This window comes from Lagopus leucura, unplaced genomic scaffold (assembly GCF_019238085.1).
Source record: "Lagopus leucura isolate 7727_CA_CO unplaced genomic scaffold, USGS_WTPT01 Super-Scaffold_100159, whole genome shotgun sequence".
NCBI lineage: Eukaryota > Metazoa > Chordata > Aves > Galliformes > Phasianidae > Lagopus > Lagopus leucura.
Window position 1 is genome coordinate 2,346,998 of NW_024962335.1, and position 25,318 is coordinate 2,372,315.

General features: G+C 36.1%; 1 protein-coding gene across 1 annotated transcript in view; it reads left to right on the top strand.

Moving 5' to 3' along the window:
- The window catches only part of ACSS3 (acyl-CoA synthetase short chain family member 3), a 76,217-nt gene extending 51,631 nt beyond the window's left edge, over positions 1-24,586 (top strand). The window contains exons 10-16 of the mRNA XM_042889874.1: positions 6,557-6,652; positions 10,192-10,255; positions 19,284-19,365; positions 20,346-20,468; positions 23,788-23,887; positions 23,967-24,142; positions 24,439-24,586. Coding sequence (XP_042745808.1) covers positions 6,557-6,652; positions 10,192-10,255; positions 19,284-19,365; positions 20,346-20,468; positions 23,788-23,887; positions 23,967-24,142; positions 24,439-24,504 — 707 coding nt within the window. The 3' untranslated portion in view covers positions 24,505-24,586. The remainder of the gene's footprint in view (positions 1-6,556; positions 6,653-10,191; positions 10,256-19,283; positions 19,366-20,345; positions 20,469-23,787; positions 23,888-23,966; positions 24,143-24,438) is intronic.
- The last annotated feature ends 732 nt before the right edge of the window (positions 24,587-25,318 follow it).

The window sequence follows — 25,318 nt, forward strand, 5'->3', positions numbered from 1 at the left end:
ACACAACTTGGATTTAATTTTACTTCTACGAGATAAACAACACTGTTGGTTTTCCACAGGGGTTACTGTTAACTTATGGAAGTGTTACCCTCTGTTTTGTAGAGTAATAGTGGGATAATCAGACATGTTTTACAACCATTCCACCACAAGGTAAGAAATTGTCCATTCTGATCAACGAAATGAATGTAGTCTAAATGGCCAGCAACCTGATGGGAGGATCGTGCTTTCAGTATGGCTGTGTCTCTGAAGTTAGAGCAAAAAAGTCTTAGCTGGATTTTCCTTTACTGCGTATGTACTTCACCCTAGCTTTGCTCATTCTAGTAAGACATTGGAAAAACTCCTTATGGAAAAGGATAATTATACAGATCTTTACTTTACATATAACTTGTGTACCACACCTAAAATACAATATTTCTTGTGCATTTTGATTTAAGATGGACCCCTACTACTCACCATATTTTGACATTCTGTATGTAGTTGATATGTATTGCGATGATTCTGTATGCATTTAATTCACAAGGAATAAGTTAAGAGTACAGTCAGATGGAGGAGAAATAAATTCTAATTTCTATCACAGTTTAGGAGTTTATCTGCTGCATCCATCATACTCCTCAAAATACAGTTGAAATTAAATGCAAAATGATGCACAACTGAGTTTTGAAGCTTCAGTAGCAGACAGCAAAGCCTTTCACAGTTCAAGATGACAGATCGCTGTCTTTAGTCTAACCTTGTTGTGCATGAGGTGTGAACTGAAGTTAAGTTCATGCTGTATTTCTGACTCTTGGTAAAACTGAATCAGGGTATCCTTACAGTTTACAGTTCTCCAGATTCTTCAGTTATTGTTCTTCTCCTGTGACTTTTCTCATTTCTGTTATAATTTGCTACAGTACCCAGCTAAATACATTGGGAAAGATTAGGATTAGGATTTCTATAAATAAATACAAGTTTTGTCTTTAAATTCTATTTCATTTAATGGAAGTGTAACACAAAATGAGAGAGTAGGTAAAAGGAATCCAGAATTTCATTATATAATTATCAGAAATCTGAAAAAGTAATTTACACTAGTTTTTACTATTAGAAGGTGGTTAAAATGATTGCATATCAATGTGCATGGACAATATGGATGCATCTGTTCTGTGTACTTCTTTGTCAGTCTTACAGCTGACAGCCCAGCATCACATCACGCTTGGTTGGGATCTTTCAACCTGTGAACATCTTTTTTTTTTTTTTTTTTTTTAATCTGGGATAAGAGTAACCTGGTGTCATCTCCTTTTAATGCTGATGACTAATTAGGATTAGATTATTTGTAGTTAAATTCCCCCAAACCTGTTTTACTTGGTACATATGTACATGAATGCTTCATCATATCTCAAGCATTGACCTGAAGCTCTGCAGGGAATGTATCTCTTCTAGAGAAAAAATGAAGAAAACTTCCTGGCAGTTGATGTCTTTGAGTCCCTTCAGCAGGGACTCAGCTGTACAAAGAGTATCTGAAATTCATTTGAAAGAGCAATAAGCATAAGATTGAAGTGGTGTTTGGACTACAAGTCCTGCAGCATGGCTATCTAGAATCTGTTACGACTTAACCATGCTTGATTACAAGTTGTGAGTGAAGCCACTTACTGCTAATGAGTTGCAGATGTGGAAATTTGCTTAGATTTTACTAATGAAGAATCACCTGAGATGCTGATATTTTTGCAGAATCAGATGCTTAAGGATGAAGAACCTGGATATTTGATGATCTGCCCCTTGAGTCATGTTCCTCTCCAGTACATATTTTTATGACACATTAGATTTGTTTTTATTATACGGAAACAGTATGGTGTGCTGTGAGGTAGATTTTAAGTGCTAGCATCTGTCTGGTAAAAATGACAAATTTGCCAGAAGAATGGCTGAAATGGCTGAAAACAGCACTGCTGCAGTAAGAATTTAGTTCATTATACATATTGTGTTTGTTCATGTGTTGATGTATGGCAGTTGCTCCCCTTTCTTTTGTCTCCTGCTCTATAAGAGCTCCTCACCTCTTCTGCATGCTTCATCGTCTCTCTCTTGCAGCCTAACAAACCAAACCAGGTAGCCTTACGTTAGTCACTTAGTGTTGCCCAAACTCAAATGTCAGAATGCAGTGTATTTTCCTTAAGTTCATCCTCCAGAGAATAAAATCTTTCAGCAGTATGACAATATGTTGTGTTCGGGAATGTGAGACGCAGTTTAGGAGTTGTAATGTATCAACACCGTAAGATGTACAGGACACTTTTTACCTTGAAAGTTGTGAGTTATTTTTAAATACTGTTTTGTTTGAATTTGAACATGCACTGCAAATGAGTAAGACAACTTTGGGCACAGAACTTAATAGCTGTACCTCTGCATCACTTGGCAGAGCTTGGCTTCTTCAAAGCAGGCATGGGGAAGATGGAACCATTATTATGAAAGAAGTCAGGTGTATCCATACAAACTTCCCTTAGTACTTGTAAGCACTCTTTGTTTCTGCATCTGCAGCACTTTGTTTAATGTAAGATTAGCTGTCAGAGACACAAATGCAACAGAAATGCCTGTATAAGACTATCCATTAGCCGTCCAATATAACTCAGTAATACTGAGATCTCTTTAGGTCTTTTATGTACGTGTGGAGTGGGATAAAATGAAGAGTCACATCTTCGAAATTTAAAAGTGAATTTCTTTAGATCAGCCCCTATGCTGAAAACAAAAACGTAATGAGGAACTTGGGACACTTTAACAGCTATGATTTTAAGACCATCTCTCAGTGATTCTGTCTTTCGAATTTCAGTGAAGTGCTTTTCATTATTCTCAGAGGTAGATATATTTCCTCCATTATAATTCAAAGCAGATGTTGAATGTAGTTACACGCTAGTTGTGAAACGTTTCTCTTCTAAATAGCTGTTTCACTGTCACATTATAAGGTGTTATGCAAAAAGGAAATTGGTTTTATGGTCCAGTCCTCCTCAAAAGCCTTCTCCAGCCAGAGGATTGCTGACTTACTCGCATAGGGAGTGGAAGATTTGCTCTTTAAATGTGTGTTGAAAAGACAGATTGGAAGACAGATCAGCTGTTCTATTTGTAACACTGGAAATATGCAATTCTCTAAAGATTTCGGCACTAGAAATCTGTCAAGACACTGCACATTACTTTCAGAGAATCTGCAAGTATAAACAAGTGATGGGTATCTGTCTATTTCGAAGCCTGGTTTAAGAGGTGGGTAGAATGTGATGCTCGTTTGACAAGTGTTATCCTTTTTCAGCCTCCTGCTGATTTTTACTTTCTGATCTATGCTTTGTAACTTGTGAGTTGGCGCAAATTTAATTTAAACCAAAGACTTTTAAGCAGCATTGTTTATTGGAAATATTAAAAAAAAAAAAAAAGCACCCAGTACTTGTATTATACGTATCTGATAAGGAAGATTCCTCATCAGTAGTTATTTTTCTGTTTTCTTTTGAACAACATTGATTTTTTTTCAGCAGGACTATCAATTCAGTTCCACTTTGAAGTCAGGCTGTTTTTTCCTTGATGAAAAACACTCTCCTGGAAAGCAGTTGCTGTTTTCTGATGGGTTTGGGAAATTGATATTTCAATCCAGCATCCTGTTTGAAAGATACACTTTGATTTCCCAAGAAATGTACAGCGCAGAGATCCATGCTATGCTTTTTTGACAGTATTCCTTGGTGCTTCTACTTTGTAAGGGAATGTTTAGCATTCAGAAACTGTGAGCCTAACACAAAGAGTGGATACTTCTGGGTTGTCTTTTCTTAATTAGTGTCTGGCCTAAACACCAACAAACCATTTTTTTTTTCTTGTGTATAGAAATACTTAATTCAGGCATGGGAATTGAATGCACAGCAGAGAGATTAGAGCACTGGTAAATATGAAAATGATGTATTTCCACTGGTAATTGAGAAGACAATAGAAGACATAGCAGCAATTATAAAGACCTATTGAGAAAGTTTTAGAACTTGTGATTCTTGTTTAGAATAAATGGACTTACATGCAGTTCTATTCACTGTTTTCCAAAAAAGCAGAAGCGCAGACAGTGTAATGTGACAATGATTTCCATTTAGTTCACATAGCTTTCATTAGCAGTGTACTAGAGAGCCAAGCAAATCTAAACTGATTTTCAGAAATTTCACAGGTTCTCCCTTTCTCCCCAGGGTTCTCTGATTGAGAGCTCTGCAGTTTGAAATGTTTGTCAATTCCTGAGCTGTGTTAAATCTTACTGGTTCACAGGGGTACGCTGATCCTTCTCAGCAGTGAATCTAATTACTGTGCTTTGGTTATAGAATGTCTTTCTCACCTACTCTGTTACAGTATGGTTTTTTAGTTCCTGGCATACAGTATATAAAGAACGACACTTAGGAGTCTTCTTTTCCTCCTAATGCTGTCAAAAAATAAACTGGCCCCTCTACTTCATTTTCCAGTTCACTGTACACTGAGGAATATATTCTTGCTTTTTATTTCAGGAAGAGAGGAAAGAAGTTCAGGTCAACAGCTTACCCAGTACTGAGCAGAAAATAGAGCTCTGAAACAGCTGAATAAATTGTGGGTTTCTCTTCAGCATGATCATTGACTGGCTACTTTAGATCTTGCTGATGTGTCACCTCTGTAATTGCAGCTTTTTGGAAGGAAAAAAACAGGATCAGTGCTTGTGCGGGAAACGTGCATTTTGTGAAAAAATAGACCAATAGAAATGTGAAACAACCAAGTCAACTTTTTAGCCTACCTGTGTTGGCATTGAGGGTTGTTCCACAGTTGAATTTAGGCCCTAGGTTCACTATGTGATTTTAATGCTACCTATGTGATTTTTCAGCTACCTACTGACAACTAACTTAAAATTACAGAAACACATGGCAGTTTTGTTCTTGTTCTTATAGGAATTGAGTGGTCATTAAAGAACTTCTGAAATGGCTGAGGAATACTGTGGGAGCTGAGAAAATCCACAGCAAAAACAACTGTAGTGACCTCTAATGCAAGAGAACTGAGAATATCTTTGGCCGTGTGATCAGAGATAAATACAGAGGTCAATACAAACCTGCTTAGTTGTGCTGAAGCTTGAGCTTGATGTGGGTTATGAATTCCAGGTCAAGTGACCTGAGAGTTGCAACATCTCCAGAATTATAATGCTACATTTTTATAGTGCTGGTACCATGCTGTGTTGCTGGTAATATTTACAGCCACTTAGACACTTTTATTATTTTTTCCTCCAGCTCAGAGTTGCAGAAACATTTAAAAGAAATTTCTCTATATTTTTTTCTTACAGAGAAGAGAAGGATAACAGCTGGTCTTTCTTTACACTTAAACTCTACTGTATGACTTAATTGTTCTTTATTCCTCTTTCTTTAATAACTCTTGTAGTATAACTGCATCATGTGAAATTGAGCTTTCTTAAGAGGGGAAAAAAAAAAAAAGGTAAGTGAGAAGGGAGGGCTTTGTAGCTGCCTAACAGTGAGGATAATTAGGAAGGTGTAGGCATACCAGGGGATATTCATGCTGTGTGAGGAAGGTATTTTGTGTTATCTCTGCAGCAGGAATTGCAGACCTACTTGCCTTTTGTGGGCTCCTTGCAGGGAGCAAAGGTACGTAGTGCAAATGCTTAATTCATTTGTCTGCAGTTATGGGGATATCTTTCTAAGGTTCAAAATCTGGGAGAAATTTGTCTTCTGGCAAAAAAAAAACACCCAGAAACACAAAACCTCTAATAGTGCTGCAGATAGTAAAACTTTCATGTTTTTAGGTGCAGGAGTAGAAAACAGCTGGACTATGATCACAAAGTCTTGCAGCAGTTTGATTCCTCTTCCTTAGAGTATTCCTTTCAGTATGCCTTTATTTTGGCAGCATGTGAAATTTACGTCTGACTTCTGTACCTTATTTCTTTTTGAACCTTTTCATTATTTGAAGTAGTTCTCATCAAGAAATTCTAACGATAGCTTCAGGAGGTAGGTATAAGGGAGGTATTTCTGACTTACCTGAATTATTTACTTTTCTGTGAGGGGCCACCTTTTCTTTGATCATCTTAACCAATATTGTTTTGAAGATTCTGCATAACCTTCCAGACCTGAGAATTGATAGAATTTTTCAATTCCACAATAGAACAACCGATACTTTGATATTGCCCTACAGTGATAAGGTAATCAACCAAGAATTGGTTCTTGTTTTTTCTTGAATAGAACACTGATTAGTGAAATAACCACTGAAATGCATCTGTCACACACAGTGTTTATCATGGCTTTGCTGTAGGCAGTTTCCTACTGATGCGGTGTAAACATAGCAGAATAAGCCACAGGTGTAATGCAAACATAAAGATGTTAATTCTGAATTTTCTACTGTGTAATGCAGAAACTTCCCATGTGAAGAATGCAAATTTCTGTGATGAATTTATATTTGTTATATAACACATACAAATATTCTGAACTCTCTCACTGCTTGTCTGGCACTTAATTATTATTTTTTTTAATTGTTATATGCTGAACTTAGAAAATTTAGAAGCAATAGTTACTAAATAATAGTAAGAGAAATCTTGCCTAACATACTTATTTTCTTTTAACAGAATCTGGTTCTCCAATAACTGCTTCTTGTGTTGGTTTGGGGAACTCTACAACGCCTCCACCCGGACAGGCAGGAAAACCAGTGCCAGGATACAATGGTAAGGTTGCTAGAAAACCGTATTGCTTATGTGCAATTTAAGTGCACTTTAGTTTTTAGACCTCGTAGGGAAAGCATTTTGCTAACAGATTTTCCTCTGTCTCGTAACAAGAAGCTCTGTTTTTTTTTGTCTTGTGAAATGTGACTGTACATAACAAATTCAGAGTAATTATCAAAATTGTTGATCAGCTACTTGTACTATTATTATGCAAAAGGGATAGCATATATTTCTAAACTGGATGTAACAAGGATACGTAAAGAATACTGTGCTTTAAGGCTTTGTCTACAATTGCACTAATTAAATGAGAAGCAGCAGTAAAATGTATTGGCATGTTGGGAAGAAGAATGTTAGTAATAACCATCAGCAGAAGAGGAAATAAGTAGACAAATAATTGCTTTAACTTGCACTTTGAGTGTTCTCTCACATCTATATTATCTATTTTCAGAGTCTAAATAGTTTTGTTTTGGGAGATGTACATCAAATAATCACGTCTCGGAGACTCACTTATTATTATTTTCTTTTGATGCCACTATTTCATATGAGGAGTATCCTGAAGTGCATAAAGAGAATTCTTAGTGTAACAATAATGCCTTCCACTGATATGTCACTAGTGAACTAACAAGCAGCTTGTAAAATTTTCTATTGAAAAAATGAATTTTCCTATTAACCTGTTTAATTCTTTTTTTTTTTTTTTTCTTTTTAAATCAAAGCCAGTATGCTGCCTGTATGTGCAGATGTGAACTCATTTTTTGAGAGGTGCTCAATGCAGTATCTTCTAGTAGTTGTGGAGCGTATTTATTTCCAGCTGGGAGAAATTGCAGGCTATGAACAAACATTAAAAGCAAGAGCATTGTCGGGAAGCTATTTGTATGTAGAGAATGTGGTTACAGGATTAAGAATGCAAAAATGCTTTCATACCTGGGAATTCTGATGTTAACACAAATTTCAAGAGTTCTTTGAAGTCCAAAAAGTAATTAAATTTTTTAAAGATCAAATTATCTTCCAGAAAGATTCTCACATCCTTGGGCAGAAAAATCTTTGCTCTTTTTGATTCTAATAGATACAGATTGGAATGAACATTTAAGAAAATAACCACTTTCAGCAGATCTGTGTTTTGGCATTTACAGCATGAAGACAAACTATAGGTTAAAAACAGCATTAAAACAAAGCCATAAATTTAGGGAAGAGTGAAAGAATGTAATTGCATTACACACACTAGAAAAAATGTTGTGCCAAACAAATCTGTGAGGAGCAAGAACATAAAAATGATTTGTGTATTTTTGAAACATGGCATCAAATGTAAATAAGTAATTCCTTTACACAGAACAGAGGAAATACCTTAAAACGTGCAATAAAAAGGAAAAAAAAAAAATCAAGTGAATACTGAAATTCATTGAAGTTTTAGGATAGAACTGTACCATTTTCAGTCTTTGGTTTGAAGCCAGTATTGCTCAGTAATGCAGCCATTCATGAAATAGTGAATCTTGAAATTACTGTGTACTGACTGCTGTCACCCAGGTCTGCTCTGAGGTTGTTTTGGCTGCTGTTACTGTATCAATGAGAAGGGTTCTCTGTGCCATGTAGAAGATTTTGCATTCTTGGAATATATGTGTAACTTGTAGTGATTTTCGGATGTTAATAGCATTTTATTTATGCTATGACATATGCAGAAAGCTACAAATCTACTTCTTTTCTTTCGAAATACAGCCAAAATCTTTCAAAGCAGCATTTATAATTTCAAAGTGTAATGGTGCAAATGCATTTAAATGCGAATGGAGATACCATAATAATTTCTAGCACTTTTGCTTTAAATCTGACATTGGGTACTTACTCTTTGGTCTACTTCTACCTTTTTCAGATCATTTCATAGCACTGTTCACAAACTGAAGCAAGTCTCACATTTTGAAGCATTAAGCCTGTTATTCAGTTATTCAGTAATAAAGTAGTAAACAGTGTAGCATCCACTTTCCCCAGATTTTAGTACATTGAAATGCATTTTACCAAGAAGGGGAATAAATACTGGAATTCCTACCCTCATAAAATAAACTCTTTACATCTTACTTTGATATAATAAAAATAGGAAAATAAGCTGATGGGGAGCACTGAAAGATACAGGGTGTGTATCGCTCTATTCTGAGTCTAAATTCTCAAAATGTAACATTTCCATGTTCTTGTGGCGTCTAAAAAGATGTAAGAAAGAAAAAAAAATGTTTAAAGATTTGAAGTGGATTTTATTTACAACAGTCTGCTGTTTTTCATTGGAGTGTTTTTTGTATTTCCATTCATGCTTTTGATCTCCTACCCCTGTTTCTCCTTCCAGCTCACTGAGCTGAAGAACTGACTGACTTGCCTGTCTACTGAGCCCTTGTTTTCAAAGGGCTCTTCAATTACTTAAAAAATACCATCCTCTGAAGGAGTGGCTTCAGACAGATACAGAGCAATTACAGATGTTTGGCTTTCTATGGACAGACAGATAACGATATGATATAACTCATAAAACTCTTAGCAAGGTTTTGCTCAGAAGTCTGTCATTCTCTCTTCCTCGTTTGCTCTTTAACTTCTTAGTACAGAATGTAAGATTATTTGTATTAATTTAATTCCAGCTGAACGTAGCTTTATTTGCTTGGGCAGGCTTCAAAAAGCATTTTTTAAATCCATGTCAGCCCAATCTGTCAAAAACATTCCTCTCTGTTTTTCCATAGTTTAGTCATTTCACTTTAATTCCACTCATCTAGGCCAAGTTAATACTCTACTTAAGCAATACCATAGCCGATCTACCATTCCTTCCTTATGCCTGTGCCTTCAGATAGAATGGGTGGTTATGATTGATTTTCCCAGATGACTGCACTGAGGAGGCAATTTCAGGTGTTTTTCCCCAGAAAACTACATCCTCCATACCAAGATATGATCTGAAGGTGGTGGGTCAGTGTCATCCAGGAAAGTCTTCTGTTCCAAGGTCTGGATTTTCTGGTGTTCTCTAGTGTTACCCTGCTGTGTGGCTTTGGATTATTCCCAAGTTATTTTATTTCTTTGTGCTAGGCTAGAGTAACCCTTGTTGGTGGGGAGCATCTTTCGGAGCCTCCTGAGAGCCTCTGAAAAGCAGGCACATTTATTTATTGCTAATAACATTTCTTGCATTTGCTAGATGAACGCCGAGTAATCTTAGTTATTTCTTACTTGTCTTATCTGAACCCTTTTTGCTCATATTTTTCATGCATCTGAAGGATACTTCATTATATGCAAGCTTGGATTTTTCAGTATGAAGGCTCCTTTTACTTTCAGTTCTGTATTTCTCCCTTTTTGAGTTTGTTCTCTGTCTACTCCCAGAACACAAGTATTGTTTAAAGCTTCTTGTACTTAAGGCTGAATGTTAATAATGTTATGAGGTCATCCAGTATAGTACTCCCAAATTACTTAATACCTTTCGTTGCTTGGTGTATTATTGTTCTCAAGTGTGACATAAGTTGATATTCATAATGAAAAACTCTTTCCTCCACTTAACTTAACAGGAGTTGTCTTTCCATATTACTGTTTTACAGTGATGATTCTGGATGAAAATAAGGAACCAGTGAAGGCGAAGACTTTAGGAAATATTGTGGTAAAGTAAGCAAAGTATCTTACAGTTAAGAGGATGAGGTGAGGTGGTTGTCTTTTGACCAAAATTCATATATTCAACAGTAACTGATGTTTTAAGAATTCAAAATAGGTCAGTCTCTAATGTTAATTGCAAACTGCTGGAATGTTTAGTGTTAATTAATCTTGAAAAACTACAGATGAAATTATGTAGGTGAATGAGAGTGCTTTCTGGGGTTTTGTTTTTCTTAAATTACAGCAAAGTTATCCATTTTCTTAATTGCCAGACTGCTGGCACAGGATTAAGCATTGTTGTGGTGAGCACAGTATTAAATTAATTATTCCCAATGCTTCTTCATCTTTCAGTTTAGGAAAATAATAGAGCAGTTGAGATTCACGTGCTTTGGTGTACCGGTGTGATACTACCTGCCCTTTCACTGCCTCTTAATCCCCAGTGATGTGTGTTCTTAAAGAGAGAAGATGTTTCCTGATCTTTGTAAAAAGAGCAAGATGTCTCTGAGAGTACTTTGCATGGAACAGACAGTTCTGCTGTGGCAGCATTTGGACAGAATACATATGGGGAAAGATTCCAGCAAAAAACAAGGAGGAGAAAAAAAAATTAAACCCCCCTCCCCCCCCCCCCCAAAAAAAAACCCAAACAAATTAAAAAAAAAAAACAAACAAAAAAACAGCCAACAAATCTTTAGAAACATCAGCTAGTCATTTTTTTTTTTTCAATGCAATTTGCCAGAATCTTGTCAGATGAGTTGCATAAGATTTTTTTGAAGCACAACTTTTGTAGGACGTTTTCTTAGATATGGGAGCCTCTGTTTAATAATGCTGTGAACATCAGTTACATTTCGCTTATTTTCTGCAGTCTCCCTGTTTCCAGAACCTTTCCGTACATCTCTAAGACTCAAAAGGTTATTGCTTTCCATAGCATGTGCCAGCTGCGTATTCTGGGTGTTTCACTGGTGTTTAAGCAAACGGGATTTTCCTCAAGTAGATAGCTACAGTGTGATTAACATGTTAGCTCTGGCCTTCTCTGTTTTCACTGACAGAAAATACTTAGGTTCTGAAAATACGTAGCTGCTGGCAAATACAACTTCCAGTAGAAATACATTAATCAGCTTCTGTTCTGGTAAAATTAAGGGGAGTGGTGGTGACTCACATTCTTCATACTTGCTTAGATGAATGGAAGGAAGTAAAAAGATAAGCATTAAATCTCAGGGAACTGAAGGTTTTCAGAAACCAAAAACAGTGAGACAGGTGTACCGATTCTGATGAGTGGTTAAGGAGAGAACTTCAATGAGGGTTGAGGCAATAGGCAGGTGAGCTGGAGATGAGATGCACGTATACTGCAAGCACTGGAGCATGCTGTAGAAGCACAGCACTGAATATACAGGCTGTTTCGCTGCATGGTGCTTGCTTGGGAGTCTGAGTTTCTAAACTGAAGAGTTTGCTCAGACGTATTACTGTCTAATGTAACTAGACTTGTGTGGAGACTGAGGTATAGTGTCACAGGAGGTTGTTGTACTGCATGACACAGATGTATTTTCAGGTGGAAGTCTATGCCCTGTCTAACTTTGAGCACTTTAGGCCTAGCCACCAGGACTCACAGACGTGTGTTGAAGTGCACTTTCCTGAATCAGCAGACTTAGATTTAGACATCATTTTTCTGTGACACCCATAAGATTGTGCATTCATTCCACTGTGGAGTATGAATAATTTAAATTGCTCAAGCCTTTAATAAACTGTGCTTTGCGGTGTCACTAAAGTAGGTCAGAGTGAAAGGCTATCTTCTGAAGCTCTTGTCTCTTTAGTGCCTTACTATTGCCGTCATAAAACTTAGGTTTGTAATCATTGGATACAGAAAGATATTTTAAAAGAAAGATGTCACAAGCATTTAACTAGGAAGGAATAAATAAACTTCCAGATGTGCTTATGTTTCTCTGCTGACACAGAGCTTAGCTACCTAAAGCTAAGTGAAATGAATTCCATCCTTAGCAGCTCTCTGCTAAACAAGCTGAATTACATCTGCAAACAGGTAGATACCATTTCTGAGTTGTAACTTGGTATTTACGTGCCTGTCAGAAGGGGATATTGCCACATGAGGAGATCCTTTTGGGGCTATTGCCAAGCTCTTGAAGTTAAGATTTATCTTCCCTGACACTGCCCCATATTTAAACTTTTTTTCTTAAGGGATTAAAAATATATTTATGATTGATTTTTTTGATTTTATCTTTCTTGGCGTGGTTTTTGCTGCAGCCACACAAATCAATAGGGTAGTAGTGAGGAAATTTTTTTCCTTTTTTTTTTTTTGTTGTTGTTTTGCTTTTGTTATACAATGTATTATTTAAGGTAGGTACAGGGTAGCTATTATTTTACCATATCCTTATTTGTTGTAATAGCCATTCTGAAATAAGAGGAAGAGTAAGGGAGAAATTACACTATTTAAAGAAAAAGATATGAAAACAGTTTTAGTAGGTTAATTGTCATCCTTCTTTCTGTTCCAGTGTTTTTTCTGACACTTTTTCAAGATAGTAGGACCTCCTAAAATTCATTCTTCAACTTAACTGTTAAAAAAAAAAAAAAAGTAAACAAAAACAAGGCAATGTGCTGAGAAGCTCTAGGAGACCGATTCTGGATGTTTTATCACTTGCAACATTTGAACCTCCAGTCTGTTAACAGAAGTTGGCTTTAGAGTATTATGGTATGCAGCATGTTAATATTTTGTTCCAGGTTTCGTTCTAATAAGTGACAATTTCCTCCAGTGTTTAATCATAAGAATCTGTGGTTGTTAGGTTAATCACAACACATTTTCTATCTTCTGCTGCATCCAGCTAAATTATTGTTTAGCATTAAAAACTTTTTTTTCTTTTTTCTTTTTTTTTTTTTATATTAGGGTTAATTTTCATAAAGCCCTCCTGCAAAAGAAGCCTTTCTGCATTTCTTCAGCAGACCACTATTCACACTTAGAACAGTGGGGATGATCCTTGTTTCTAGAAGGTTTTGCTTCTCACCTCAGGGTCCTCCCCATGTGTCCTGAAGACAGTTGGGGAGTCAGGCTAGTTTTGGCTATTCCTCTGTCACATACTCAGCAGCAAAATACAGTTTACTGCTTTAGAAAGAAACAGGCTTGTACAAGTGTTTGCTTTATCTACAGCATACATGAGCTGAGAAAATATTCTTCAGTATTTCTTGGAGAAGAGTATGATCACACAGTGCCTACAGCACAAGCTGTGCAAAAGTGGTATGATGCAGCTCTTGGTTATTTTTAGCCCAGTGTAACTGCTGGTAAGGACCGTTGGGGGCTGCCTGAAGCCTGCAGTGCTTGTAAGTATAGTATTTAAAATGTCTGTTCTTGCAGTGAAGTCTTAAAAATATATCCTGCAAGAGTCAAATAGTTTAGAGAGATCATTCTTATTACTCTGTCTCCCTGCTCCAGGTATATTACCTTCTTTACTCATACTTACCTCATATAATCATCATCTGTGTGCCCTTTGGAGAGATTTTTTACTGACAAGAATGTGCATAGAAGCTAATTTACCTGGGCAGTGCAATAACATTTTGACTTCACAGTTCTTCCAAGATAAAGTAATCAAATGCAGTATCATAAAATTTATGATGAAAGGAGAAGAGAAAATGAAGACAACTGCAGCTTATGAAGATGGTTTTGTATAAAGTGATTTTAAATGTACATTTTTTTGAGCTAGAATCTCTGAACATGAAGGGTAGTTAACTTAGAACTTATTCTGAAGTGAAAATGATAGCAGCAACGGTTCTGTATCCTTTATTAAGACCAGTCTGATTTAGTGGCCCGGTGCTGCTTGTGTTGTTTGGACCTGCCTATACTTAACACACGCCTGAAAAAATGTGTTTGTGTATGTTTATACGTGCAATTATGATAAGCAGTGAGAATTTTCCATGTTGTCTGTGTTTGTAAGGAATGTTAGCATGAAGAAATGCCATTCAAATTCTAGTGCCTTGGGAAGCTCTTTTACATTATGAGGATCATAAACTCATTATGTTTATTTAATGAGACAGTTGTCAGCATTGTCTCATTAGCTAACATTATGTTCATCCACAACTGGAAGAGCCATTTGCCATAAAATGATTCTATCCTGAATGTAATGTCTATTAGCAAATTTTCCTCTAGATCCTTTCAGGAGTGCCTGTACATCTTACGCTTCCTCTAGTGTTTGTGTAGTTAGTTTTGTGCCACTACAACAGTTTTTTGCAATACATATTTTAAAAAGCAGCTTCACCATTCTTCACAGAAACAGATAACAATTTCTGTTCCGTATTCACACAGATGAGAGACACTGTGCTTGCATTGTGCAGTAATTCTGAAGTGATTTTTCAAGAATTTAGGATTGGTGGAGAAAGAGAAAAGACAACGCTAATGTTCTGTCAGAGGTTGCACTGATTCTAGTGACGATCCACCCCACTATATACAATCACACAAAAGCTGTAGGAGGGTAAAACATTGACAAGGTTTTGGAAAGGATAGGTAAATGTACAGCTTTGTATAATTTTAGATTTTGTGTTGGCTGGATAGAAATAAGGCAAATACCAAAAAGATTTTATTCTGTAATGAAAAGATGTTCAGAAGTAGGCAACCCATTCACAGTTTCACAGTTTGTGGCACTGTGTTCAAGCTTTATACAGTGTTTGCAGAGCAAACAGTTAGATGTTCAGTAAAATACTTCATTTAATACTTCTCATAATGCATTTTAAAAAAATCAGTATGGCTGTGGAAGTGCGTTACAGCAACAAGCAGCCTGAAGCCAAGAATGCAGTCATTAAGATACACGATAGAAATGTGTTAACCAAAAGAGTTTAAAGGAAAGGAAAGAGAAAGGAAGAACATGTGATCTTTCACAGGACACTGGTGTCTCAGTACACTAAGAAGAATAAAAATTAAAGAAAATGAAGAACCTTTTAATGCTTGATGGGGAACAGCTCAGTGTTCTAACATGGGATAAGCCCATGGAAAAGGCTACACATCTTGCTTGTGCTGTGCCCCACTCCAAGAAGACAAGGAGGACAGGAAGCAATGGCAGTGTTTTTAGATAGTGAAATTCCATCCTAAATGAAGAGAGAGAGAGAAGACGTTAGCTGAGAGAACAGACACTTTTATCATTAAATTTGATCTAATGATAAAAAATGATGCTCATTATTCTGAAATTTCTTTGTATGGATGTAGTAATCCTCCAAATTGAAATATTTTAACAGACTGAGGAACATTTATCTTCCTCTTAAATGACTGTGCTGGAGTGTCTGAAGATTATTAAGCAATACCTCCGCAATACCTCCATTGGTTGAGTTATCGTTTTGTTTTATTGATATACACTACTATTTTGGAAATAGTTTTCCTATTGATTTTTTTCATATAAGATGCTTAATTATTACTTAAAGTAGCAGAAAATTAAAGACAGTGTGGAAGAGAGCGTATTCCAGACCTGTTGTGTGGCTGCCCTCAAGGAAGGCTGCTGCAGAGAGAAGTGTTTCTTGTAAAAAAGTGTAAAGAGCGTCATCCTACAAAGACCCCTTCAGTACATTTTTGTAAGTAACAGCCATACACCTAAGAATGGTTTGCTATATTTTAAAATGAAGGACTGTACTCAAGAAAGCAAAAACTTTCTAATTAGGTGCTTGTGTTAGAGTGGATTTATCTCTGGATAGGGAAGTCTTTGAAGGAAGGTAGGTGGTAGTGGACAAAGCAGGCATTGTGATCCTTTGTTATTCAGGGGCTAATGTGACATTAGTAAAATAATGCATTATTTTGCAGTTCTGGTTCTGATGTCTGTATTGTAAAAGACGGCTGAGAAACTGGGTTTTAGAAAAGATGTGAATGAGACTGGTGGAGAGCTTGGCTGAAAGAAATTTGCAGTTTAACTTATGTAGCTTACTTGAATATAATTTATCCAAGAGCTCTCTTCCAGCTCACCACATGTTTTTTTTCTCAGCTTTGTCTTTTCCTTTTACACTTTCAATGTGGGAACATTTCTCCAAAATTGAGTTGAATACCCGTGGGCAACATTCAAACTTTTTTTAACTCTTTCCTGGCACTTCAATAATTTTTGTAATGTTCTTCCTTTTGCTCACTAACTTGTAGGGTTTTTTTTTCTTCCTAAATCCACACTGAAACCAACTACTATCTCTGACTCTTTTCAGCTAAGGGAGTATTTTATGCAGGCTGGTAAATAAATGTTCAGGATCCTCTCTTCTTTTACCCCTTCTCCACCTGTATTCCAGTATTGTTGTTCCTTGTATCTGAAAAAGCTTCAAGATTGGAGAGAATTTTCAAACACAGAATCAAGGATTTTTTGAAAGAGTAACGTTTACACACAGCATTACATAAATGCTGAGTAATAATATAGCTGCCAGTCAAGATGACTTAGCTCCATTCACAGGCTGAATTCTTGTGACAATGGCATACAGTTGCTTTGACTGGCTGTAATGAACAGCCTGTAACTGCCATTGTCTACCATAAAATAAAGGGATGTATTTTTTCCGAAAACTTCCAGCAAGGTAGTGTCTTTAATAGTTTTGACTTCCATTTGTACTTTTCAGAATCTGTTTTTTTCTCTTTAAAGGAACTTTTGAGTGCTGTCAGTAATTTTTTTTTTCTTTTTCCACCAACAAAAAGTCTTGCAGTGTTTAGTCAAGTGGCATCCTGAAATGATGGGACACACACAGCCAGTTGTTTCTGGGCTAAGTTAGAGGTGGGTTCTTCTGTGCAAGGTCAGCCAATGTTGTATGAAAAGCAAATGAGCTGTGAAGCAATGCTTAAAAAGCATGCAAGCTCATGTTATGGGCCCATTGCTGAGGAATTATTTTGCCTAAAAGATGGACACATACAAGATGGCATTTGGGTTTTGCATAGGAGATGGAACGCAGTCTGAACTACAAATAGTGTTTTATAAAAAGCAATGAAGGAGCATTTTCGGATTTTGTGTTTTGTGCTGTATTTTGTACTGTAAAGATATCCGTGGTAGTCTGTATTTTACTTTCCCTGCTTCTCAGCAATATGCACTCTGGATGCACTATTCATTGCAGTTTTCCTTAATACAAACCAACCAAGCAGTGGTGATGGGAGCAGGGATTCTATTTTTGGTGGTATATTTCCACTTCTTGGTTTGGATTTCAGAATGATTGTAATTACGGAAAACAAAATGTTTTTTTCTCATTTCACCATTAAAATTGTTTCTTCTGTTGAATGAATACCAACTGAAAACCACAGAGTAGAGCTCTGGAGAAATTAAGGATTTTGTCAACATGAATTATCATTTCTCTCTTATCAGAGGGATGTTTCAGACTTAAATAAATTGAAAGTTCAAAATTTGCAATGACTGAAGCTTCTAAGAATTGCTATGATATCAACAACCAGGCAACAACCGTTGTAATTATCATTCTCTAATGGATATTTTGGAATGTGAACAAGAGATTTTTTATTTTAAACTCAGCAAACATCACTTTTCTGTTTATTTATTTATTTATTTGAGGCACATACTCTGTCATGTTTATGTATTGCAAGGATGCTTAAGGTAGGCTAGTGTGTTTCTACTAGATGGGCAGAAGCCAACCTGCCCTCCTGAAACCGGGGTGCCTAAGTGGGAAGTATCTGGCCTGTTTAGCCTTGCCTTAACTGTACTGTTAGGGAATGTGACTTAAAATAGCCAGAATTCTCAGAGATAATAGTAGTACTTACAGTAGTATATTCTATTATGTTACTTAAATTGAATTAAGCATAAGATACCTGTGATTGTAAAAGTCATGAATTTGAATCATTGTTATGTGATGTGGCTTTTTCAGTGTAGTCCATATTATTTGTATCTTTCTTAGGTAGGAATATGTAAAACTTACAAAAAATATTTTTACAGTTGTAATGTTAGAATTGCATCTCACTGAGCTGGAAGCACCTGTTCTGTGACCTGAACATCACAGAAGGCTTGTCAGGGTATCAGTATTTCTGCAGTACTGAGGAGTGCTTCACTGCTGGCGAATGTTGCCTTTTGGGGTCGTAGAGACACTATCAGAGTGAAAAATAAAATATTTCTGGATAAAGATTTGCTTGTTAGGAATGCAGACATATGCATTTTCTAGAAGGCATTTAGAACTTTACCTGTATAAATAGTTTGCTGGCACGATCATGCTAATGCTAGGGTTAAGCTTTATAAAATTTGTGAATGTTGTATGTCTGAATAGGAATCTATTAGGATTAAGCACAGTTTATTTGAATTGCCAATAAAAGCTTTAAAGGAAAAAAATGACCACTCCTTCATTTTCTGAGACTTCTGTATCTTCTCCATCTGGCAGATAGCAATGTGAAATGTTCTGTCTTTTGTCATGCCCCTACCCTTGACTGAAGAGTGGATATATAGTATGTATTGAAAGTTTAGCTAATAAATCATTCCAGAATTTTTGAATTTCACTACTTCTATATATATATTTTATATATATTTATATACCTATTTATACAGAAAATAAAATTTAAAATATCCAGTCATTTTAGAATGCTTTAAAATGGATTTTTTTTAACAATATACTTCAAAGAACTCCTCAAATAACTCCAATGAGATAATGCACGGCTAAAGGAAGGGAAATCTTTTGTTTCAGATTATTGTGGTCAAAGTTGAATTATATCTTTTTACAGAAACTGAAGATGTATATACCTGATAATTTGCATGACTATACATGGGTTTGTATGCTTTAGAGAGAGAAATACCTATAATGAAGTTGTCTGAATCATAGCATCTATGCACACATTTCTGACAGATACTTAATTTGTTGAAATGTTGAAAGCTGAATGCTGGTAGCATTTATAATATAGTGTGTAGTGTTTTCTAGACCAAGCATCATTTTGCTTATGCAATCTATAAGTTTTGACTTAGATACAGTTTAGTGTTATGCTATTTATATGTTAAGACTTTTTTTTAATAATATGTTGATCTTATTCCTTCTCAGGGATTGTTTATCTGACTGTAAACGGAGAGCAGAAGCTGTACTTTTTGAATGTTCTAACTATTTTACCCAATCTTTTCAATTTAAGGTTACCTTTGCCTCCTGGAGCATTCTCAGGACTTTGGGAAAATCAGGAAGCATTCCACAAGTTATATTTCCAGAAATTTCCAGTAAGAATTACAAAATGAGTTATATAAACTTTTAGTAATCTTGCAGCACTGAATGATGTGAAGTCTAAATTGGATAATGTAAAAAAATATATATATTATGTCTTATATTAATGGGAGATCTTTGATATGCTTCTTACAGTATTGAGAACATTTCATGGTAAACATTTCTTCATAGTTCTTCAGCTTCTGGGGTTACTGAATTTTTTCAGATCTGAAACAAAAGTAGTAAACGTCAAGTTTCCAAACCTAAAAGTTGCTTTATGTCATTTGGTCTAAGAACACTGCCACATTCGCAGCCTTAGTCTAGAATAGCTTCAGATATTCTTCTACTCTTGATATGCAGCCGTTCTAATTTAATGTCAGTCCAGAATATGCACTTGTCTGCAATGCATTTAAATACATAGGAGGCTCCTCACTGAATACCTCCACATCAGATGAAATATCTAAGGACTTGCCTCCTTTCCACACAGAAATTGATCAACTGGTACAGATAGGCTGTCCAGAATGGAGTTCATTTGGTTTCAATAAAAGTAAATGAGACCCAAGCAGACACATTGTACTGGCATGTTGATGGTGTATAGATGAATACAGCAAACAGGAGTATCTTTAGGGTCAGTTTGACAAGTGTCGTTATGTTGTAACAATTCCAGTTTTCCTGTGTAGATTCAGGCAATATTCTTCCCTGGGCTGTCAGGGATTAAAGCAGGCCAAGTGAAAAAAGTTCATGTTTATGTATTCCATCTTCTGTCTTAATAAAGGCTGCAAAAACCTGGAAAGAGAGCTGCAAGGCATATGATGACATAAGAATGGTAAAAAATAACATAGAATTAAATCTTTCAGACATCAACATCTTCATTTGACACAATCAGTTTTGTTTGTTGGTTTCATGGGAAATAGATGGCTCTTCCTACTAGCATTTTCTGAGGTTTTGTTTTTTTGTGTGTTTTTTTTTTTTTTTTTTTTTATTGTGTTGTGTTTAGGGATATTATGATACTATGGATGCAGGCTATATGGATGAAGATGGCTATTTATATGTTCTGTCTCGAGCTGATGATGTGATCAATGTTGCAGGACACAGAATTTCAGCAGGTGCAATTGAAGAGGTGAGCACTTCCTGGAAGTAATATAGAAGAGTGAAAGATGCATAAAGTAAGCCAAATTTATGGAGACAGAAAATCTCAGAAATTTTTCTTTCTGCTTTTCTCAATTGCATTTGCATTAATACTTTTAGTAAAAACATGAATTGCTTCAGATCTTTCCTATTAAGGGTCTTTCCAGAACAGTATAAAGCATTTAATACCATAGGCTTGATATAATAGGCATGATTTGACGTATGAAGGTAGAGTTAAGGGGCAGTATGGTAGAACAGAAAGTATTCTGTCTAATGACATGCTCTAATGACATAATGCTCTAATGACGTGTTTTCTTGGGAACACTTTATGCTAATGTAGGCTTAGCATGTCAATTCCTTGCATTAGCTGCTGCAGTCACTTTAGGATTAGAAACATTTACTCCTCAAATAAACTTTTCAGTTGTGGTTTTGTTTGTTTGTTTTTTAAAATGTTTGGTGTTGTCTTGAATTCTTTTAACATAGACTAACATTTGCTGTTTTGTCTTCATTTGAAGAATTTGAAGAAATCCTTCTCTGTTCGAGAGCTTTTTTGTATCAGTCTTACCGTATGAGAAGTACTAAATGAAGAATGGAAATTTCTGTTAAATCCCACTGATAAATTAAAAATCATTAATGGAGTTGCTGTGCAACTCATAAGGTTGCAAATATCACAGTTCATGTTTCTGTCTGAATTTCAAGTCTCTTTTCACTTCCTTCTTCACAAGTGCTGTGACTGCTAGTTCCAAATGATACCAGTTTTTTTTTTTTATTCAGGGGGACTAGGAAAAAGTGTGTAAGATATGTACAAGGAAAAATCCTTTTATAAACCTCTGAATTTAACTGTTAACTGAATTTCAAACTAGTTTGTTGTGCATTTGGTTTTTGTTTTGCTTTGTGATACTGGTTTTAGCAATACATTAATCATTACATTGTTATGTTTTGATGACTGCAGTGGTTTGGGTTTTTTTTAAGACTAGATAACTTGAAGTATAGACAGAACTCTGACTGCATGGAATAGAACAAATTCTGATAAAAGCAGGCAGGTCCTTCAAAGGATCAGTCAGCCAGAGTTGAACCAGCTGCAGTACTGATACGGGACTGTGAAGACACGAAGATGGCTTTCAGTCTGCTTAAACTTATTTCCCTTTGAAGTGAGCTTTTTGTGTTGCTGTGCAACAATGGGGAATCTCATCCCTATCCATTACTGCTCTGTTGCTCAAGGGTATTGTTTCCTAGCTTCAGGCCAGATCTGAAGCTGTACAAGGAACCGAATTATCTTCTCATCAGTGTCACCTTTGTATCTGTCTGAAACTGGTCCCCAGGTAAGCATTGCTGTTTTTACCCTGTTAGTTAGAGCTTTCCCCTGAAGCAGTGCTTCATCACTACAGAATTCCAGATGCTTTTCTTTTCGTCTTTTGAACAAAGGTAAAAAATAGCATTGTTAATACATTCACAACAAATTGCTGGTTAATTGGAAAAGCGTTAACAAGAACACAGCTTTTCAGTAGGATCAGTTAAAACAGAATTGGAGGTTTAATGAACAGTTATCTAATTAAGTGTCAGTTACCTTGTTGAGCAAGTGTATTATCTGTGTTTACATTGTGGCTGCATTACAAGCTTAATGAGTATATTCTTAGTGCTTTGGCTAAGAATTTCAACTTCACTATGTGTCAAACAGTTTCTTATCCCTGTTAGTATCAGTGGAGCTCCATCTTCACTGAGATAAGGTAACTCTACTGTTAACCTTGCCAGTCACTGAATGTTAGCCAGTATGGTAAGCTTAGCTTGTGCTGATCTGTCCATCTCTTTTGCCTGTATATCTGTGATTCCAAGTTTGGCTTGACTCTCTTGACTCTTTTTAACCCAAATTAAGTCTTGTCTGTCCAATGCAACAGATGTGAAGTTGCCCTTCCTGACAGTGGGATTTCTGACTGCTGCTGAATTAGAAGTCCCTTGCGCCCAGTGATCGTATTCCAAAAAATGCCCCTTCATTTTATCTTACTTGCCACCTAAAAATTGTTTACTGGTGCCGATTTTGTTGTCCGTTCATCTTTTCAGCCTATCTTAAGAAACTGATAATTTTTAAGTTAGTATTTGCAATTCTAGTCATACAAAATTACCTGTCCCAGTTGCAATGGCATATTGATGAGATTTTTGGATAGACCAGTGAAGGAAATTAATATAGATCTTACCAGTCTACTTTCCTACAATTCACTGAAAAGTAGATGAAAAGTAGTTTCATCTTTTTCTTTCTTTCTTAGTTCTGTGGCTGTCAGGTTGCTACTGGCAGGGTCAAGAAGGCAGAGTAGAAAAAGAATGGGTATTTAAAGCACAAAATTGAATGCTTCATGGATTAGAGGTGGCCTAGGCTAATAGGTTTATATCATGCAGTGAAATATCACTGGGATCTGGAGTTGCATGAAGAAGCTAGGTGCTTTGGAAGAGGATTTTCGGTTACTGGTGTCTTAAGTCCAGCTTAGCCCCTGACTTAGTGACACATATCTCAGTATCCATTGAGACAACTTGGTGATTTTCTTTCAGGAAGTAAGAATCTCAGCTGGCTGACTGAAAACAAAAGAGCAGCTCTGAATCTTTTTTCTGAAAATAGTTCAAGATAGTGCTGCTGCTGCCCATCACTTGTCTAACTGCATGTGTGTGTGGTAGAAAAGAGGAGGCTGTGGTTTAATTCCTTTTTTTGTCTATGAGGGTTGAGACCTCACGTTTCCAAGCTGGTCACCTGAGAACTAAGTTAGCAGCAAGCTGACTTGGGCTTGTATTTGGCTTTAGTTGAAATTGTCTCATGAAGCAAAGAACTGAAAAGATACAAGGCATCAGCGAAGATGAGCCAAAAGTGAATATGAATCCATAGCCTTGTAATAGGAGAGTTCCTGAGGTTTTAGTCCTTAACTCCACAGTATCCATGATGTTAGACTAACATTTTTTTCCAGGAAAAAGCACACTAACAAAAACCTGGATGTGATAGTCTTGCTTTTCTAAAACTGTAAGGATACACCTTTGCTTTGTTCAAGCCTAGATTATTTCATGATTCTATGATTCTGCATTTGTGTCTTATGCTGCCAATATTTTTTATTTCTTAAATGTATTTGAAAAAGATACATTGGCACCTATGAAAGTATTCACACATGCATTTTCAACGTGTGTAGTTAGAGTCCTGAAGTGCACTGACTAAATAATTGCCAATGCCAGTATTTAATCAGTGAGTCTATTTTTGTGTCCCTCCTTATGGAATTTCATAATTGAAATGTTAAAATTATTATTAATCTAGTTTAGTTTTGTTTTCTGTCCCTCAGTGTGTTCTCCGCCATCCTGCTGTAGCAGACTGTGCTGTTGTAGGCCAGGAGGATGCTTTAAAAGGGCACGTTCCCTTTGCGCTGTGTGTGCTGAGAGACGGTGAGAAATTATTTCTACTGGTGTTACTAAAACCTGCAAGAGTCCTAGAATTATTAAAGGACATGAACTTCTTCACTAGATGTAAAGGCAGAAGAGAAGATGATTTTGGAAGATATTGTTGAGCAAGTTCGAAATAACATTGGTCCTGTGGCAGCTTTCCAGAAGGGGGTGTTTGTGAAACAGCTACCAAAAACACGTTCTGGCAAGATACCACGTTCAGCTCTTTCTGCACTGGTCAGTGGAAAGCCATATAAGGTAAGTGGGGGCTGTATGCCTGAGTGAATTAGGCATGTGTACACATCTAAAGACACATCATCATGGTTTTAATTCTCTAGACCATACTAGAGCCGGTCCATGACTTCAGATACTATATTGTATTCTACTCTGTTTTACTTACAAGATTTTCATGTTTCAGAGCTTTCCAGATAATTTTCACTTTACTGTTTTTGAATATTAGATTTAGAAGATTCTGAAATTCAGAAATAAGATTGATTCACTGTTGAAGGACATCAATCTATCATTAAATGCTTTTGCATGTTCTTCCTTTCCAGATAACGCCAACCATTGAAGATGCTAGTGTGTTTAAAGACATAGAAGAAGTGCTGAAGAAAAAGTAAATGGAATAATGGGCCAGTGAAAGCATCTGTTACTGAAACATGCAAAGACTTTGTATTAGGAAATACATATTCTAAAAACGAATAATGATAATGATTGGGATTACTTTTTTTTTTTTTAAAACTTTTCTACTATACTGTGTTCTTCTACCATATTGTCACAGCCAGTGAAGAATACTGAAGTCTCTGTGTGTTGTCATTGAAGGCAATATAAGATTGCTAAGAATTTTAAATAGAATTCATACATCTCTCTAGCCTTCAAGGGAGTCACTGTATTACTGTGATAGAATTGTGGAATCACAGAAAAGCTCGGGTTGAAAGGGACTTCAAAAGACCATCACATCTAGCCTTTCATAGGAAAAAAGGGTACCTAGAAGAGATAATCTAGCACCCTGCTGAATTGCATCGTGACAGCCTCCAGTGATGTGGATTCTGCGCTGTCTGTTATTGCATAATGGTACCACTAACTTGAGTTTGACTAAAACATCTTGCAGGTGAGATTCAAACTGAAGACAGCACGAAGTAGGAATCCTAATGTGAAAGTCATTGCAGGCATAACTTGTCTTCACTTAAAAATTATAAGCCTTATGCCTTTTAAATTTTTATGAGCTTTAATTTTTTTAAATTACTTTTCTGGTTTCCACTGATTTTTTTTTTTTTTTTTCCCTAAGACTTTCTGTTATAAATTAGATTCTTCTACATGCTTTGTTCAGTAACTTTTTGAAGTGTCTTTTTTTTTTTTTTTTTTTTTTTTTTTTTTAAAAAAATTTTTTTTTGTTATTTAAAAACTTTTAATATTTTTTTTTTCAGGGTGGTT